At 42.9% G+C, this 19,129-nt stretch overlaps 1 protein-coding gene and 1 non-coding gene across 2 annotated transcripts; one reads left to right on the top strand and one right to left on the bottom strand.

Moving 5' to 3' along the window:
- Window positions 1-1,564: 1,564 nt before the first annotated feature.
- On the bottom strand, window positions 1,565-1,636 carry TRNAK-UUU (transfer RNA lysine (anticodon UUU)). The gene has a single exon. It is a non-coding gene; the product is annotated as a tRNA-Lys (tRNA).
- Window positions 1,637-14,837: 13,201 nt separating this feature from the next.
- Window positions 14,838-16,154, top strand: LOC133917452 (expansin-A22-like). The gene is made up of 2 exons (XM_062361351.1): window positions 14,838-15,542; window positions 15,637-16,154. The coding sequence occupies exons 1-2, from the start codon at window positions 15,154-15,156 to the stop codon at window positions 15,947-15,949; spliced, it is 702 nt and encodes a 233-aa protein (XP_062217335.1). The 5' UTR covers window positions 14,838-15,153; the 3' UTR covers window positions 15,950-16,154.
- Window positions 16,155-19,129: the final 2,975 nt, after the last annotated feature.

Below are 19,129 nucleotides of genomic sequence, written 5' to 3'. Positions count from 1 at the left end.
TTGTTCCTTTTTCATGGAATGCCAGTTTTTGGGCTCTGTGTTACTCAGATTAAATGCTATTCTGCCACAAAGAACAAGCTAGCTAGGGATATCTGGTGTGAGACGAAATATGTTTTCCTGTTTGATCAATGGGGTACTGTGGATCTGTTGGTGCCCTTACATAGATGATAGATCCAGAGAAGGTACTTTGTGGATCTGTTGGTTGTCTATAGATAGATCCATAGATGGACTTTTTGTTGTGCAAGTTGAACCGGCTTGCATTTCCCTATCATTGTTTATATTGTTAGTGGTTTCTGGAGTACTAGTTTTCAGTCGATATTTGTAGCCTTCCCTATATAGACAATGCTTCTAGGATGATAGGGCTCAAGTTTTTGAATGATGTGCCATGTGTAACGAGTGATTAGAAGAATATGACATTTGTAACGAGTACTGAAAGTGACTTCTATTTGTGCAGTCTTACAAATCAATTTATGCTCAAAGTTCAGTGTACTAGAAAAGGGAAGTAGTAGGCATTAGACATCTTAGGAACAAGTAGGATGGAAAAGAAAATTTCATTTACAGGTTCATGCACCTTGAAATCCTCATTCAGCTCTCTATAACTATTGCTTTTAGATATTCATGGAATCTGTCTGTGGTCATAACAGTCAGCTTCAAAATCGTGCGATACTTTAGTAACTGTATCATGCCATTCATACTGATGAGTTACCACAGATCGCGGCAGTGAACAAAACGTACGCAGTAAATTTTCCGCACAGCATAATAATATTCCTAGTCTTCTCTTCTGATTTGTCAAGACTAATACGTGTATTTGTGCAATTCTTCTCTGATTGTTCCCCACAGGCACATCGATTGACCAGGGGATTGCGTATGCCCTGATGCTGGCGGCTCTCGTGCTCACCTACCTGATCCATCCATTGGATGCTTCCTCACCCTACAAGCTCTTCTAGTCATCCCCGAGGCTGATAGGGTTTTTAGCTATGTGAGTGAAATTAACATCTAGGTGAGGTGTTGGGAGGTTTGGAATGATTCTCTGGTCTTGATGATTTGTATCGAAGCTTTTGGTGGCCTGTTTGGTTGTATCGGATTCCATGATTCTGCGCCCACTTCGTGCTTGCTGGATTCTGTTTTTCGCTGCTGATTGACATGTGCTCTGATGTGGTATACATAGCTTTGCGTCCTTGCAAGTTGCAGCACCAAACATGTGAGTCACCCTGGCCGTGCCTGTCAGGCCTGACACGATGGTGGTTTGGTTTCATTGTGGTCCTGCCCCCCTTTTTTTTCTTTCATGCCTGCGGGAATATGCCCAGATGTATAACGGGCTAATGTCACATGATGCAGAATCCAATGGCGGAGGAGGGTTGTGTTTGATGCCATTGTTGGGACATGTAAACAGTTTTCTCTCTCTTTTGAGATGCAATAGTTTAGGTAGCCAGCATAACAGAAAGTGAAAAACTGAATACTCACGAGGCAAATATTAGTTGCTGTATATCAGATCCGTAAACGAAACTGATATTAATTTAACACGGTCCAAAATACGTAAGCAGGTTTTAGAGAAAAAATTTAAGGCCGTCCGTGGGGATCGAACCCACGACCACGTGGTTAAAAGCCACGCGCTCTACCACTGAGCTAGGACGGCTCTGATTTTATCTTATTTTTAGTTTCTCTAAATCCTGGTCAAAATGGTGCCATGCCCGTTTCACGCCACCTGTGATCATCGATCTCAAAGCAACTGTTTCCTCCCACGATTCAAGCAAGCGAAGGTGCGGCTCGGGCTCTAGCTCTAGCAATTGCGTCCGCCGCTGTTGATGGCGACCTCCGCACCCGCCGCCGGTGAAGACGGAAACAACATGTCTACTCTCGTGCTCTTGTTCTCGCTACGGCCGTCGTCGATGGCGAGCTCCGCCTTCGCCGCCGGTGAAGAGGGAGGCGACGTGCCTCCACACATGCTCTAGTTCTCGCGACGGCCATCGTCAACGGCGAGCATTGTCCCCGCCGCCGATGAAGATGGAAGCGACGCGCATCCACTCGTGCGCTAGTCTTCGTGGAGCCTGTCGTCCATGGCGAGCTCTACCCCACGTCCCCCCATCACCTTTTGTAACCTGCGCCCCCGCCGCCGCTTTTGGGAATCGGCGTTTTCATCGAGCAGGGCAAGGATTAGCGCAAATGGACGGAAATGGGCTCGGTTACGAAGCCGACGCATTCGTCCATCCGCGCCTAGCAGGTCGTTCGCTGGCTTTGTGGGAGTCGTCACGGGAAAATGCCTTGAGATATATGGCAAGTGCACGTGGAGTGAATCGGGGCATGGGCCTCATGGGGGAAAAAATTCTATGGACGCCTGCTGCAAATCCCTCCTCTCATGCAGTATGCCCCGGATGCCCGTCACCTGTTCGTCTACGTCGATCTCAAAGACCCAGCCAGGGACGAGCTGAGCCAAGCGAGTGCAGTTTACTTTCCTGAACCGAGTGCATACAACATGTAGCTGGTATTGAAAATAAAGATTTTAGGAACTTGTTATACGAAAGATTATCTTTCTTACGATGATATGTGTTTACTTACTTTTCTCTTTTTAGTATAGCTATTGGATCACGAGATAAATAATATGGATGAAATCTTACAAGAATCTTTCTGATAATCTTATAAAATTTACTTCCGCGAGCATCCGGAACGTGCTGCATGAAAAGAGACTTGTAGCCTGCCTTCATATTTTTTTTCCACTCACGGAGACGGGCTTGCAGCACTACTGCAGAGAATTTTTCCCCAACAATGAAAATGGCTCGTTCTTTTGCCCAGGAGTGACTTTTTTTTATGATAAACAAAGAGAGCAACATCGTTGTTCCTCTGCTAAACTGATGATCCAATCGTGGTAGAAAATTTCATTGATTCTCACCATAAGAATTATCTCATTTGTCACCGGTTCTGGTTCTGCAATGTATTTGGAGTATTGGAAACAGGGTGTTGTGTGCGAATGGGTTGCACTTGTTGTGTCCGATGGAAAATATAAGACGTTGCGGCCAAAGAAAGCGTCTCAGTTGTCAGAGAGATGCCCTTCCTGGGCGTCTCTCTCCGTGTAGCATTTCTTCTGCTGCTTCTGGGTTCTTACATTTAAATTTCATCAGGCTACAGTGCCATACTCCCTCCGTTCGTAAATGCATCAGTTTTGATAGTGACACGGTATTCAATATGCTACTTTGATAATTACTGTTTATGTAAAAATGATATAAAAACATTATATTATGAAGATATTTTTTATGAAAAATTGAACTATGAATCTAATGTAGGATTCAATTACAAATTGGCCGACATGAGCCGGGCCTAGCTTGACAACCATGCAATCATTAACTGAGCAGATCGGGTCAGCTTGTTAGTTGGCGACTCAATTTTTTTTTTGGGTTGGATTGATAGAATTTAGATGTGTTTAGTTAAAATTGTGCGAGACTCGTTTTTATAATTTAGTTTTTCATTAAAATATAATGATGCGAAATCTTTTTTATTTAATTGCAATAAATATATAGTATAATCGGATTACAAATAAGATAAATGGTTTAGCAGGTATTATCATTTAAAGCGTGCTATAAAAAATATTTACTCTAACAAATCAGAATTTGCCATATCAATAGAAATAAAACTCATATAAAACATGGATGACTCCGTATATTAATTTTTGACGGATGAACTCATCTAGCATCCGAAAAAAATATTCCTTCTAAATGATCATTCTATCTGGCTCACCCTTTTAACCAAACAACCTAGAAAATTGAATGACCATCTTTCATAAAAATATCCTATTGTGACAGGCTCAATCCAAAACGCAAATCAGCCTTCTCGCAACCAAAATTCTCAATTCTCCTTTTCTTTCTCAATATTAACACACGGTAATCCTAGCTGCCATGTAGATCCTGACCGCTGCTCATGCTGCGGCGGGTCGCTCGTACGATCGAAGGAACACACGACATGCTTGCTTAGACAAGGGAGCACCCGAGCATGGGTACTACGAAAGCCCTTCAAAAGTCAAGCGAAAGATCCTGTCTCTGATGGAGAGGATCGATGTCATGCAAATTAAGATCGACGATTAGTGTAAAGGAGATAAGAATATATACAATGCAAGTGTCTGCGCCTGCATTTCTATCTATCTTCTGATTGCCCCGTAAGCCATGCGTGGCGCGGCGGCGCGGCCATGCGCATGTGCACGCCGGCCAGCCTGCTTCCATTCAACGGTTTTAGTTTGTTTATTATAAAAGTATTTTTAAAGACAAATCTATACCTATAATTTTTATGTTTTTAAACTAAATATTTTGGAAACAATACTTGAGGAAACAATACTTGAGGGCGTTGCCGATGCCGACATCAATGGAAGGCAAAAGCAGGGCTTTCGCCAGGTGTTCCTACCCCCCAATTGTGTAGAGGGAGCCAAACACGGTTGTGCCACAAGCACATCGCATTTGCAGGAGACGCCCTGCCAAGTAAGCAAAGCCATCCTATAACGTCCAAGGAGTCATGACTAAGCCACCTAGCTCCTTCTGGGTCAGTTCGGGGGAAGAGACCGAAACGGTAAGGGGAGGAGCAAGCGCCCCAGGGAGAGCAGAATGGCTGCGGGTGTCACTATGAAGCCACCGGCTGTCCATGTACCCCATCGCATGAAAAGCAACAAAGAAGGAAGCATGATCGGAACAGACGCCTGGATCCGGTCTCCCAGGCATGGATCCTGGTGACAGCATGCAGAATCAGTCACCAACACACGTAGAACCCAACGATAGCGTGTTGAGTTGGCTCCCATCGTGTGGAACTCGACAACGTCATAAAGGTTTGAAGTCAAGGAAATCGGCGGCCAGGGACATGGAGGAACTCCCCCACTCCTTGGGGCCGAGTGGCGCACAAACTGGAACACAAGGGGCTGGTGCATGTAGATGTTGACCCCCTGCGGGAGGAAGCCGTGGCTGACAAGCGCCTCCAACACATAGGATTTGCCGTTGCACTGCTCACTAAACGTTGTCACTTGTGGCTGGTCTAGTCCTATAGCGTCATTGCCATATATCGACACGAGGATAAGCCATTCACCTCGAAGAACAAGGGCACCCTGTGCAGATCCCGTTGGCGATGTGTGGATCGTGCTGGCGGTGCATGGGTCCACCCCACTGGCATCAAGAAGGAATGAACCGAGCAGGATGATGCTGCGTTTGTGCATCGCATGACTTACGACACCGGAACCAAGAAGAGGAAAAAGAGAAGGGAGGGATATGAGAGGAGAGGGAGGAAGGCCGCGACGGATGCTGCTTGGCTCTGCCGCTGGCTGTTGCCGCCATCACCGCCGAATGGCAATGGCGCCGGCGGTCGCACCATAGCACGTTGATAGGGGGCAACATGGCCGTGTTGTCCCAGAGTCGCCCTGAGGAGAGTGACACGAGGGCCTAGAAGCATCATGGGAACATGTATAGTCGTTTAGTTCTTGCTCTTCACCATTTGAGTTAGCTTCGTCTGCTTGTTTGGGACAATTTTAAGGGCACAAAAATCAATCGATCAGTATGGCTCCTGCTTGGGTTTTCGCCACAGTGTTGCTCGCGGTCGGCTGGGCGTTGGCCGACACCGCCCAAGATGCGGCGACCAATGCATCGTCAGCTCCGGCGCTGACCAGATGGCTGAGGGCGCACACGACGTTCTACGGGGGAAGTTGACATCTTCGGCGCCATGGTTAGCTTATTTCAGAATATCTCCTTCAATTATACGGTACCAGTGCTTATGTGTGAGCAGATTGTCACAATGCTTTTGTATGTGATGTGCGTGTGTATGGCAGGCAGCGTGTGCGGGTACAAAACCTGTACTCACAGGGGTACAACACGCGCACAACGGCGCTGAACACGGCGTTGTTCAACGATGGCGCGTCGTGCGGGTAGTGCTACAAGATCGTCTGCGACCGCAAGACGGACCTGACATGGTGCATACCCAGTGTTCATTTTTTCTCTTTCCTTCTTCGATGGAATTATACATTCCTCAAAGAAATTCCATAATGGAGATGTCTTTTTCCTCTTGTCTTTAGATGCATTATCATCCTGGACGTCATCTTGTTGACCTTGGTTCTCTACCAATTGTTGATCTTGTTGTGTTGGTGCTGTTGCCATGCCATCCCTCATGCTTGGTTACTCAATCTCAAAAGATTGTCTTTCTTATTGTTCCATTCTAGACATGTAAAAAAAATTACAGTGCGATCAGAAATTATGTGGATGCAAGAAACAAAATATATTGCTACAATACTAAAATCCACACCTCAACTCAGTCTGACTACCAATGCATCTTAGCATCTAAACATGAAGTACTCCCCGGAACCAATGAACTCTTGGAACAATCCAACAGAGCAAACTAGGAACACTCACCATTCACCAATAGAAAGACAAAGTCAATCCATGTCCGGGTAGATACTCACTCCACTCCACTAGATCGAACAATCGAGGGGAGGTGCGGCGCTAAGACTCAGATCAGGCAAGGTTAAATTGTGGTGTGGGGGATCTGAGTATGTGTGCGCATCCATGAATCCATCTGTCTCCTATGGAGGGAGGAGGCCAGGAGGGGGATCGTGGGGAGGAGCAAGAAGGAAGTAGCCATCCCATGAAGAGAGAGGGAGGGAAAAGCAAGGGTGGTGACGGATAGAGGAGTGGGCAGCAGAGGTAGCCAGGAGGTAGGGAGGCAGTGGCTGCAGCAGAGGGTGACATAGGTGTAGCGAAAATGGTCATATCAGGCTATGATTGTGATCTTGACGATAAATAACAACATAGTCAATGTGACTAACATGTTTATCAAGAATATATGTTAATAGGTTTCATAGATGCAATATATCAAGAAGCCACCACAATCGGGACAAAGATTGATTGAATTGGAAAAGTCCCAGGAAGTTTTGCGCCACCGGAAGGTCCGATGCAGAGGAGTTGGCACCCACTGGAGTATTATGTACAGAGGCTGATAGTCTCACCGGATAGTCTGGTGAATAGGATATGAACTCATCGGAGTATTTCTGACAAAGGGGCAGAAGGATGAGGACCTCACTGAATAGTCCGATGATCTGCACTGGGTAACACCGGAATATTTCCTGCAGAGAAAAATTCAAGTGCAGAAGTTTGAAGTTCAACACACCGGAAGGTCCGGTGTATGTGTTGTACACACCGAAGGCTTAACAACGCACTAATTTACACAGAGAGGGTGCAAAGTATTGAAGAACAAAGTTCAAGGCACCGGATGGTCCGGTGCTCGATTTGTGCACATTGGATTATAGCACCGAAGCATTTCTTGCAGAGGCAGCTGCAAGTGTTGAAGAATGAAGAACAACCCATCCGAAGGTCCGATGCTCTGAAGGTGAATGCACCAGAGCATTTCTTGCAGAGGCGACTGCAAGTGTTGAAGAACGAATAACAACCCACCGTAAGGTCTGTTGCTCTGAAGGTGAATGCACCAGAGCATTTCTTGCAGAGAGGCTGCAAAGGCTCGGATGGCTCAAGATAACCCACCGGAAGGTTCGGTAATAGATTTGAAGGCACACCGGAGTGTCCGGTGTTCACAAAGGCACTGAGTGGAGTTCCAACAGCTAGTTTCTGACTTTGTACTCACCGGATCATTTGGTGTTTGTACCACTTTTTTCACTGGATCATCCGGTGTTAACAGCTTTCTGAGCCATTGGGAAAATGGCTAGTTGGCGGGTTTGAGGCTATAAATACCCCTCAACTCAGTCCTTTGAAGGTGTGGCATGCTTCTAGAGCCAAAAGTGCTAAAAGTAATCATCCAAGGCAATTAGCACATAGATTAGGGAGTGATTAGTGCTATTAGGCTCAGAGAAAGTGTTTCTAGGTGATTGCTGCCTAAAAAGTAGATCAAGGAGTGATCTAAGTTTGTACCTCTTGATATGTCGGTACCTTATAGTCTTGGTGACTCACTGGCAAAATTGTTGACCCTCCGACTTGGTGTGGAGCGGTGGCAAGATACGTGTACAGGGATGCGGAGATCCTTGCCTTGGTGGCTCAAGCTCCGAAGTGATCACGACGGTAAGAGACTAGAAGAAAGGCTTGTGGTGAGACTTTGACTTGGTTGCTTGGTGGCTCATCCGGGTTGAGACCTTGTCTTTGTGACTTGGTGGCTCAATAGCTGTGACCAGGTACCGACTGGGAGCATATCCTTGATGGAGCTCCAACGTGGACTAGGGGTGACATTTATGCCATCGATATCACGAGATAAAAATCGCTTGTGCCGATTTTGCTCTCTTTACCTTATTTACATTTCTGCATTTACTTTCGTGCAATTTACTTTCCTAGATATGTTACAAGCTCTTTTGATTGGTAGAGTAGACACACTAGATAAACATAGAGTACATTTAGATAGAAACTGATATAAGTTTATCTTGTATAATTTTTTGGAGCCGAAATAGCTTTAAGTGTCCTAATTCACTCCCTTCTTAGGACGTCACCGATCCCTTCAATTAGTATCAGAGCTAGGGCTCACATCTAGCTGTTCAATTTGTGTTAGAGTTTCACACCTTTTACAAGGTTTCGCCAATTCAAGTGACATTTGAGCCTTAGTCTTATTTTGATCGGTTAGGTTTCACCGCCTAGTGAGTTGTGACGTCTGGGGTTGGAATGAATTCCCATAGTGCTCCACTTTTCGATGGCACAAACTTCCCTCGGTGAAAAATTTTAATGACTTATTATTTGCAAGCCCGAGGGTTAGATGTTTGGAGAGTCACCGAGAAAGGGATGAGGTAACGCATCACCAACAAGGAGCGACAATTGGATGCATTGGAAAAGAGTATCCTTTTATCATCTATATGTGTTGATGCATTTAATCGTGTTTATTCTCTCACCAATGCACATGATATTTAGACTAGTCTCATTGAAATACATGAAGGCATAAATGATGTGAGTAATGAGAAATATCATGTGCTTGAGCAACTACCCTATGAAAGTGCTAATGACATGTACTGACGTTTGAATATTTTTGTCAATAAGATCAATGGGTTAGGTTTGACACTAATTGAAGATGATCAAGTAGTGAGAAGAATACTTTAAGCTTCTTTTTTAAAATACAAGTTGATAGTCTCCATCATCTACGATAACAATAATATCAAGAAGATGACTCCAAGACAAGTGCTCGGTAAGATCACTGTCCATGAGATGATAATGAACATGGGGTGAAAGTTTCTTCCTCATCTGACACAAAGAACCTTGCTCTCACAAGCAAGCAAACTCAATACCAATACATGAAGGCAAGGATGAGGAGACAAGAGCAAGAGTCAAGCTCAAATGAAGATTATGGAGATGAAGATGAAGAGAGCTATGAAGAATATGAGCAAAGCACCTCAAGCAATGAAGAGATGGATCCCAAAGTCACCAAGCTCATCTCACAAGTGGAGAAGAATATCAAGATCAATGTCAAGTTTGATCACCCAATCTATATGAAGGACTTGGTTAAAATAATTGATCATATCAAAAAAGAGAAGAAGAAGACTAAGAACAAGAGAGAGATAAGGGAAAGAGCTTAAGCATTCGCAAGCATAGGAAGATGTGTGAGTGACAATGAAGAGTTAAGCTCAAGTGATGAGAACCTCACCATCATCCCTCCAAGAGAAGTTCTTCCTCAAGGTCATCATCACACAAGTCATCGCGTAAGTCATCACACAAGTGCCTCATAGCCAAAGGTATGGATAGCGATATAAATGATGATGATTCAATGAGGATTCTCCCTCCTATGATGAACTCCTTCATTTGATCAATGATCAACAAAGGACACTTAAGAAACAATCAAAATAGCTTAAGAAGTTCAATGCACTTAATGACATTCATTCTACATTTGTTTCTAATTATGAATAATTATTGAGCAAATTTAATTTGCTAAACAAGGAGCATGATGAGCTTAAGGCTAAATTTGAGTGCATTGAATCTCAAACTAAGGTCCCTTTGAAGGAATCTATCTCTCTATTTAATTTCAAACCTAAGGTAGATGCTTCTATTTCCTGCAATGATTTAATTGATATATTATGTTCACCCCTTTGCAATGATAAATGCATTGAGAATGTTTTTATAAAACCATCTAATGACCTTATTGCGTAAGAAAATGATGAGCTCAAGTAACAAGTCGAGAAGCTCAAGAAGGACTTAGCAAGACTAAAGGGCAAGAATCATATCCAATCTCCTCAAGATAACCATGCAACCATGGTGAACAAGCTTGCAAAAGGATCCACCGTGACATGCTTCAAATGACATCAAGAAGGCCACATGTCTTTCCAATGCAAGCAAGCCAAGAAAGAGACAAATGAGAAGAAGAATAAGGGCAACCATCTTCAACAAGACCTTTAACTTCTACACCAAACCTAACTATAAGATCAAGACTAAGGGGAACCACTATAAACTCAAGAAGAAGGACAATAGCAAGGTGGTTGCCTATATAGTTGGGAGAAAGGACTAGAGGTGGAACCAACCCATTGGGTGTGCAAAAAAGTCATCACCAACATGAAGAGGCTCCAATCGGTTTAGGTTCCAAAGAAGACTTGAAGCCCGAAATGACTATAGAGATGTGGAGACTTGGCTCACAAGTTGAAGTGAAAGTTCAAGCAAATAAGCCAAGTATACAAGATAGGCACATTGATAAATATCATAATTATCATATACTCAAATCCCTATCTAAAAGGAAAAGAGGTAATAGAGCTAGATGTAAAATCTTTCAATTGTTGTAGCTTATTTGCCTTGTCTAAGATTGCATATGCATAATTCAATTTATTGTAATATCTAGTGTAGTTTTTTTTTCATATGATATGTTGCTTGTATTTCTCTCTTTCTTATGAGCAACCTACATGGTTCATTAGTTGTAGGTTCCTTTCATGACACTAGTTTTACAATTAGTATCTTTCATGTGCTATGATCCAATCTATCAGATAAATCCCTATTGTTATAAAAAATAAGTGCATATCTCTCACAAGCATTCAACACTTATATACACATATTTAGGGAGAGTATATCCTATGGGTTGTGATTTTGAGACTAATATGTGTTTCAAATAATATATTTTATAGTCTCATGGGGAAAACTACATATCTCTAGAGGTATGCAATGCTTAAACACTTTAATTGGTATCATTATCAAATCTTTTATTCATTTAAGCTACCTCCATGCATAATATAGCTTAAACTCCCTATCTTGACATATTGTCTAGTTGTGCATATGTTTCTTTCTCATCATATGTATGCACACATATAAGGGGAGTTTAGACTATATTATGTGAGTTTTATAAATTGTGATCCATGTGCTTTCATAGCCTACAACTGATATCATTCATTTGTAGTGATATCAATACAATCGATATCTTTTTAAATTGGATCATGATTTGTGAAGCTCTCTCCCATGTGCTCTAATGTTTTTCCATTTGAGTTCAATATGTGCATATAGCCTTTTTGGGGGATTGTTGACAAGGGGGAGAATTTTGATGACCAAAGTAAGATACACATTGTAACATGAATAATATGAAGGAGATTGTAGCAACTAGCAAGATGTCTAGGAATGCCGAAGTTGATAAAGGAGGAGAAGAAGAAGCTCTTGTATGGGTTGATCAAAGGAGATAGTGGCGATGGAGAAATGAAGTTTCAAAATAAAGGGGGACTAAGTGGTAAGAATATGTATCCAAACAATGTGGTAAGATCTTGTGCTCTTTTATGATCCTTACAATTGGTATCATTTATTATTTGCCACTTGATTTGGTTGTGTTGTCATCAATCATCAAAAATGGGGAGATTGTAGTGAAAATAACACTATCAAACCATGATTATGATTTTAGTGATTAATGACAACATAGTCGATGGGACTAACATGTTTATCAAGAATATAAGTTAGTAGGTCTCATGGATACAATACATCAAGAAGCCAGCATAGCTGGGATAAAGTTTGATTGAATTGAAAAAGTCCTAGGAAGTTTTGCACCATCGAAAGGTCCGGTGCAGAGGAGTTGGCACTCACCAGAGCATTGTATACAGAGGCTGATGACCTCACCGGATAGTCCAATGAATAAGACATGAACTCACCGGAGTATTTCTAACAAAGGGGAAAAGGCTGAGGACCTCACCGGATAGTCCGGTGATCTGCACTGGGTAACACCGAAGTATTTCCCGCAGAGAAGAATGCAAGTGCAGAAGTCTGAAGTTCAACACACCGGAAGGTCCGGTGTATGTGTTGTACACACCGGAGGCTTGACACTAGACTAATTTACATATAGAGGGTGCCAAGTGTCGAGGAACGAATTTCAAGGCACTGGATGGTCCGGTGCTCAGTTTGTGCACACTGGATTATAGCATCGGAGTATTTCTTCCAAAGGCGACTGCAAGTGTTGAAGAATGAAGAACAACCCACCGGAAGGTCCGGTGCTCTAAAGGTGAATACACCAGAGCATTTCTTGCAGAGGCGACTGCAAGTGTTGAAGAATGAAGAACAACCCACTGAAAGGTCCGTTGCTCTAAAGGTGAATGCACTGGAGCATTTCTTGCAGAGAGGCTATGAAGGCTTGGATGGCTCAAGATAACCCACCGGAAGGTCCGGTGACAGATTTGAAGGCACATCGGAGTATTCAGTGTTCATAGAGGTATTGAGTGGAGTTCTAATGGCTAGTTTCTGAGTTTATACTCACTAGATGATCCGATGTTAGTACCACTGTTCTCACTGGATCATTCGTTATTAACAGCTTTTCTCAGCCGTTGGGAAAACGGCTAGTTGGCGGGTTTGAAGCTATAAATACCCCTCAACTTAGTCATTTGAAGATGTGGCATGCTGCTGGAGTCCAGAGAAGCCCTTATACACATGAGAAGATATCCAAGTCACTAAAGTGCTAAAAGTGATCATCTAAAGTAATTAGCACATAGATTAGGGAGTGATTAGTGCTATTAGGCCTAGAGAAAGTGTTGCTAGGTGATTGCTGCCTAGAAAGTGTATCAAGGAGTGACCCAAGTTTATATCTTTTGGTACACCGATACCTTAGAGTCTTGGTGACTCGTCGACAAACTTGTTGACCCTCTGACTTGGTGTAGAGCGGCGGCAAGACACGTGTACGGGGACATAGAGACCATTGCCTTGGTGGCTCAAGCTCCGAAGTGATCACGGCGTTAAGGGATCAGAAGAGAGGCTTGTGGTGAGGCCTTGCTTTGGTTGGTTAGTAGCTCATCGGGGTTGAGACCTTGTCTTTGTGACTTGATGGCTTAATAGCCGTCACCGGGTGCCAACCGAGAGTATATCCTTGGTGGAGCTCTAACGTGGACTAGGGGTGATATTTATGCCATCGATACCATGAGATAAAAATCTCTTATGCTAAGTTTACTCTTTCTATCTTATTTACATTTCTATATTTAATTTCTTGTAATTTACCTTCCTAGATAGGTTACAAGCTCTTTTGATTGGTAGAGTAGACATATTAGAGAAATCTAGAACATATTTAGTTAAAAATTAATATAGATTTATCTTGTGTAATTTTTAAAGACGAACAGATTCTAAATATCCTAATTCATCTTTTCTCTTAGAATTTCACTGATCCTTCAAGAGGGAAGACTTAACTTTGTACGCCAGATGCTAGACGAGCTCCCATTCCGCTGATTCGATTTTGGCTCCCCTCCCGCTCCATTGGAGCGATTTTTGGGCCGTGGATTCCAAGTACCAATGTTGGTAAAAAAATTATGGCCGGACGCTAGACGAGCTCCTATTTCGCTGATTCAATTTTGGCTCCCCTCCTCCTCCATGGATTCGATTTTTGGGCTGTGGATTCCAAGTACCAATGCTGGGAAAAAAATAACGAGCCTAAATGAATAGCTCGATATCAGCTCGCTAGCTTAAGAGTAGGCTTGAGATTGGCTTGATTTCTAGTCGAGCCGATCTTAAGGCGAGCTGGAGTAGCTCACGAGCCATACAACCCTACATGCGACTATGCCAGCTCGTGGCCATTTAGATGGAGCACAAGGCAACAGTTTTCATATTAATCACCTAGTATTACAATGCACGTGCCTGCCTGCTCGTGCATTTTGGTTGATTTCCTGATTCATTTGAAAGTTTCCTGAATCTTTTTGGATTTCATATGCTTCTAAAACTTACTTGAATTTCTTATACCACGCAAAAAGTGATAAGTCCACCAAAATTGGTGACGTGGTGACGGTTCCTGACTGCACATAATATCTCCTCAATGTTCTTTTAATAGTTTTCTGAGTAGGTTGCCACTTGGAACGAGAATTGGTGATGTGGACCCTTACATGTCAAAATTGGCTCCACATAAGTGCCATGTCGGAGAAATACTGCCATTGCAACATAAAAAAAATCGACTAAGAGATAAACACAATCTCAGTCGATTGTGAATAAATAAAATCTACAATTATAACTCAACGTTTCCGGAGAAACTATTCAAACTTATCATTATACGCCGATGTTGCGGTCCAGGTGCAGGATCACTCGTACGACTGAAGAAACCGCACGACATCCTCATTTTCTTGGACCGGAGAGTACCCTGAACGTGCACAGAAATGCAAAGCAGCCGTTCGCGTTTCACCCTCGAAAGTCAAGCAAATTAATATCCTCTGCAAAGAAAGAGCAAAAGTAAAGCAAAGATCGACGAAAAGTACAGCGACCATATGTGTGTGCGGCTACGTACACCCATCTCTTTGGATTGCCCCGTAAGCCATGCATGGTGCAGCTGACGGCCATGCACATGTGCCCCCTTCCTTCAGCTAGCGGCCTCATCAGATGCATGCCTGTTGTTCAATTAATCCTTCGCCGCCGACTGATCGCAAGGCTAAGGCTATATATATATGCACCCAATCATGCATCACCACACAATCACCAGAGAATCAGACTTTTAGAGCAAACCCATATATAAATACAAGTACACAGTGCGCATTTTGCAGCTCAAACTTTCAGAGCAATTTGTAGAGGGCTTTCGTCACGTTGTGCAATTACAATGGCCTACGTCTACAGACCGACGATGATCGGTATGGCTCCAGCTCGGGTTTTCGCAGCAGTGTTGCTCGCACTCGGCTGGGCGTTGGCCGGCGCCACCGACGGGCCGGCTCCTACTCCGGCGCCGACCGGATGGCTGAAGGCGCATGCCACGTTCTACGGCGGAGCTGACGCCTCCGGCACCATGGGCAAGTAGCTTACACAAGCCGTGATGCAGTTGCACGTGGTGGGGAGACTGTTAGATAGCTATATGATGCGATGTGCGCGTATTGCAGGTGGCGCGTGCGGGTACGGGAACCTGTACTCGCAAGGGTACGGCACGAGCACGGCGGCGTTGAGCACTGCGCTGTTCAACGACGGCGCGTCCTGCGGGCAGTGCTACAAGATCGCGTGTGACCGCAAGAGGGCGGACCCGAGGTGGTGCAAACCCGGCGTAGCGGTGACCATCACGGCCACCAACTTCTGCCCGCCCAACTGGGACCTCCCCAGCGACAACGGCGGCTGGTGCAACCCGCCGCGGCCACACTTCGACATGGCGCAGCCGACATGGGAGAAGATCGGCATCTACCGTGCAGGAATCATCCCCGTCATCTACCAAAGGTACGCAGCTTAATTAGCTCGCGCTTTGTTAGTCTCCTAAGAGATAATCGCCGGCAGCAGGTTAATTAAATCGAAACGTCTTATCATTATGCAGAGTTCCATGCGTGCGGCGAGGTGGAGTGAGGTTCACGATCAACGGGTTTGACTACTTCAATCTTGTGCTGGTGACCAATGTTGCAGCCGCTGGCTCGATCAAATCGATGGACGTCAAGGGCTCCAGTTCGGCGGATTGGATGCCCATGACGCGCAACTGGGGCGCGAACTGGCACTCTCTGTCATATCTCACAGGACAAATGCTCTCATTCAGGGTGACCATAACAGATGGACAAACTCTCATATTCACGAATGTGGTGCCACGTGGCTGGAGGTTCGGCTTGACATTTGCAAGCAATTTGCAGTTCAAGTGAACAGCTGTGTGTGTGGAGTCGATATGTGATCATTTCTTTTTGTTCATTTCAAGTGAACAGCTGTATCGATCCTGGTGCACCAGCTTCGCCTTGTGTGTCGAATTGTATTATTTCTGATTATGTTCTCATACTTGTATTTGTATTAATTTGTATGCTGTACATATACAAGGATGTCTGATTATGTTGTCATACTTGTATTTGTATTAATTTGTATGCTGTACATATATAAGGATGTTCATTCATCCTATCAAGTTATCTCAATGTTTATTTATAACATACCGATTCAAGCTATATTTGCTGCTCTCCCCTTTGTCTCCATAGTAGTGTATGCAAAATACAATTTGGGCTTTTTTTCATTCTCTCTCCTCCACCTAATTATCTACCTAATGTTGCAAAAATTTAGATACGTCTAACATGTAGCATTTTGAAGAAAAAAAACTGTGGCGGAGTTCCGCAAAGTGCATTTATACATTTTATAAAAAAAGGTTAAATATATAGAGAAAAAGAGGAAATAGACGAAGAAATGCCAAACAGAAAGGGATACTAAACAATCTGATTTAGCCATTGGGCTATGCTTTGCTTGAGGTTCTCCGGTATTCTATGAAAGTACAGGAGAACTTGTTCCTTGAATCTTAAGACCCAAAGATGCAGTGTGGGAAGTTGGCCTTCAAATTTTTTTCTATTTTGAAGCTTCCATATTTTCCATGCTGCAATGATGAATATTTCCATAAAGAAAGGATGATCGAAGTTCCTCTTTGCATTGGTTATGTTTTCAGATATGCTATAAGCATTTTGCCATTGAACGTGCACCTTCTGCCAGCATCTCAGACTGAAAGGGCACTCAAAGAATAAGTGATCTCTAGTTTTGGCCACATTGCATCTGCACATAACATAGGAAGAGCTTGCTGGTTGTTGGAATTGGGGATGATTCCTTCTTCTCAACTGGTCCTTTGTATTCAGCCTTTCCATTTGCATAAGCCATATGAAATTTTTTAACTGAGGCATACATTTGGATTTCCAAATCCAGATTATAGGTGCAGGCACCTGATGATTAGCAAAGGCTAACTTGTAGAGCTTTTGGGATGTATAATAATTGGATCCCCAAATAAAAACCCAATCATCATTTTATTCCTGTTCTAGATGCAGAGATAAAATTTCTTCTTGCAGTGCTAGGTACTCCTCATATGCCTGCTGCGGAAGTGGGAGGTTAAAATATGATGGAAGGTCTTGAGTGTTTATCACGTCTCTGACTGATACTCTTGGGTTTTTGACATAATAAAAAAGACTTGGATATTTAATTGTAATAATACTGTCAACCCAAAGGTCCTCCTGAAATAAAACTGTGTCACCTCTTCCAACAATACATCTAGCTATACCTCGAAAGAGCACATTGAGTTTAAGAATATCCTTCCACCAAAAAGATCCAACTTGTCTTGATCCATGGGGTACCTTATTTTTGTAATATGTTGTCCATATAAGTTTCACCCATGGCAGGTCTCTCTTGGTGTAAAACTTGTGTAGATGTTTCAACAAAAGAGCATCATTCTGTAGTTTGAGGTTAACAACACCAAGGCCACCTTTATTCTTTGGCCTGCAAACTTTATGCCAGGCTGCCAAGTTTCCATCTTTCTTGTTGATATCTTTTCCTCTCCATAGACATTACTTTCTTGCTCTGTCTATGTTTTCAATGACCGGAGGCAGCAGCTTCAAAGTACTCATAGCGTATGTAGGCAAGGAAGACATGACTGAATTTACTAGTTGTAGCCTGCCAGTGTAGGATAGTAGGGAGGATGTGGCTACTAATCTCCTTTCCACCATGTTCATGATTGATGTTAAATCTTGCACTCTTGGCTTCATCGTTCCTAAAGGTATTCCAAGATATGTAAAGGGTAGCTTGCCTATTTGACAACTAAATATTTGTGCCAGAATATCCATCTTTTCCTGTGAGACAATTATTGGGACCATCATGAGCTTGTTATAATTTACTTTGAGCCTTGTGGATGTCGCAAAAGTTTGCAGAAGAGCCTTCAAGCAGACTAATTGAGTAGCATCATCTTGCATGATCATCAGAGTGTCATCTGCATACTGAATTATTGGAAAATCAATGTCTGCACTTTGCAGAATTGGAGCTTTGAACAAGTTTTGGTGGTAGGACTTGTTGATGATATATTGCAATAATTCAGCTACCAAGACAAAAAGCAAAGGAGAGAGGGGTCCCCCTATCTTACTCCTCTTTTGCATTTGCACTTTTTGCTGGTACCCCATTAAGTAAGACAGAAGAAGTTCTCATCCCCAAAATTTTCTTGACCCATTGAAGCCATAAATGTGGAAAACCCATGTGCTGCATTATGGTGAGGATGGTTTCATGCTCCACTGTATCAAAGGATTTCTCAAAATCAAGCTTTAGAATGATAATTTCTATTTTTGATTGATGACATTGATGGATGTACTCAAAAGACCATGCTAAGTAGTCTTGTATTGTTCTTGACTTAATGAAGCCATACTAGTTTTGATGGATGATGTTTAAGATGATACTTTGCAATCTTTCAGCTGGAATTTTAGTTAGTAGCTTGAGATTACTATTCAATAAAGAAATTAGCCTGAAGTCATTCATTGTTTCTGGAGAATTCTTTTTTGGGACAAGAGTAATGTATAAATTATTGATACATTCCAGATTGACCTCCAAATTTTTTTAAAAAATCCTCACATAACTTATAAAAATCTTCTTTGATTGTGGGCTTTGTCAAGTGGCATGATTTTGATGATTTTATCAATCTCTTCCTTTGTGAAGGGTTCAATTAGGCTGCTGAAATCAATATCTATAGAAATGATGGATTGAAGATCAAACTGCATTTGTGGGGAAGTAGAGACACCCATTCTGTTTCTAAAAGAATTCCAGATTAGAGCAGCTTTTTCTACATGTTCAGTTACCACCCTTCTAACAGTATCTGTAAGTTGCGAAATCTTGTTTTTTCTATGTCTTTGTTGCCATAGCATGAAAAAATTTAGACTTCTCATCACCAAATTGAACCCTGTTTAATGTGCACCTTTTATTCCAATATAATAACTTATGATGGAATAGAGTGAGTAGGTGCCTCTTCATAATGATCCTGAAGTTCCATTCTGTCAGAATAGTGCTCTGAGCTCTTCTAGAGTGTCAAAGAAGAGGATGGCTTTGTT

The sequence above is a fragment of the Phragmites australis genome, chromosome 5, assembly GCF_958298935.1.
Source record: "Phragmites australis chromosome 5, lpPhrAust1.1, whole genome shotgun sequence".
In the NCBI taxonomy this organism is placed as follows: domain Eukaryota; kingdom Viridiplantae; phylum Streptophyta; class Magnoliopsida; order Poales; family Poaceae; genus Phragmites; species Phragmites australis.
This window is presented reverse-complemented; position numbering and strand designations above follow the sequence as displayed.

Coding starts and splice junctions, on each gene's coding strand:
- LOC133917452 (XM_062361351.1), top strand. CDS start 15,154: ATGCAGTTGCACGTGGTGGGGAGACTGTTAGATAGCTATATGATGCGA. Junction 15,543..15,636: donor ATCCCCGTCATCTACCAAAG/GTACGCAGCTTA, acceptor ATCATTATGCAG/AGTTCCATGCGTGCGGCGAG.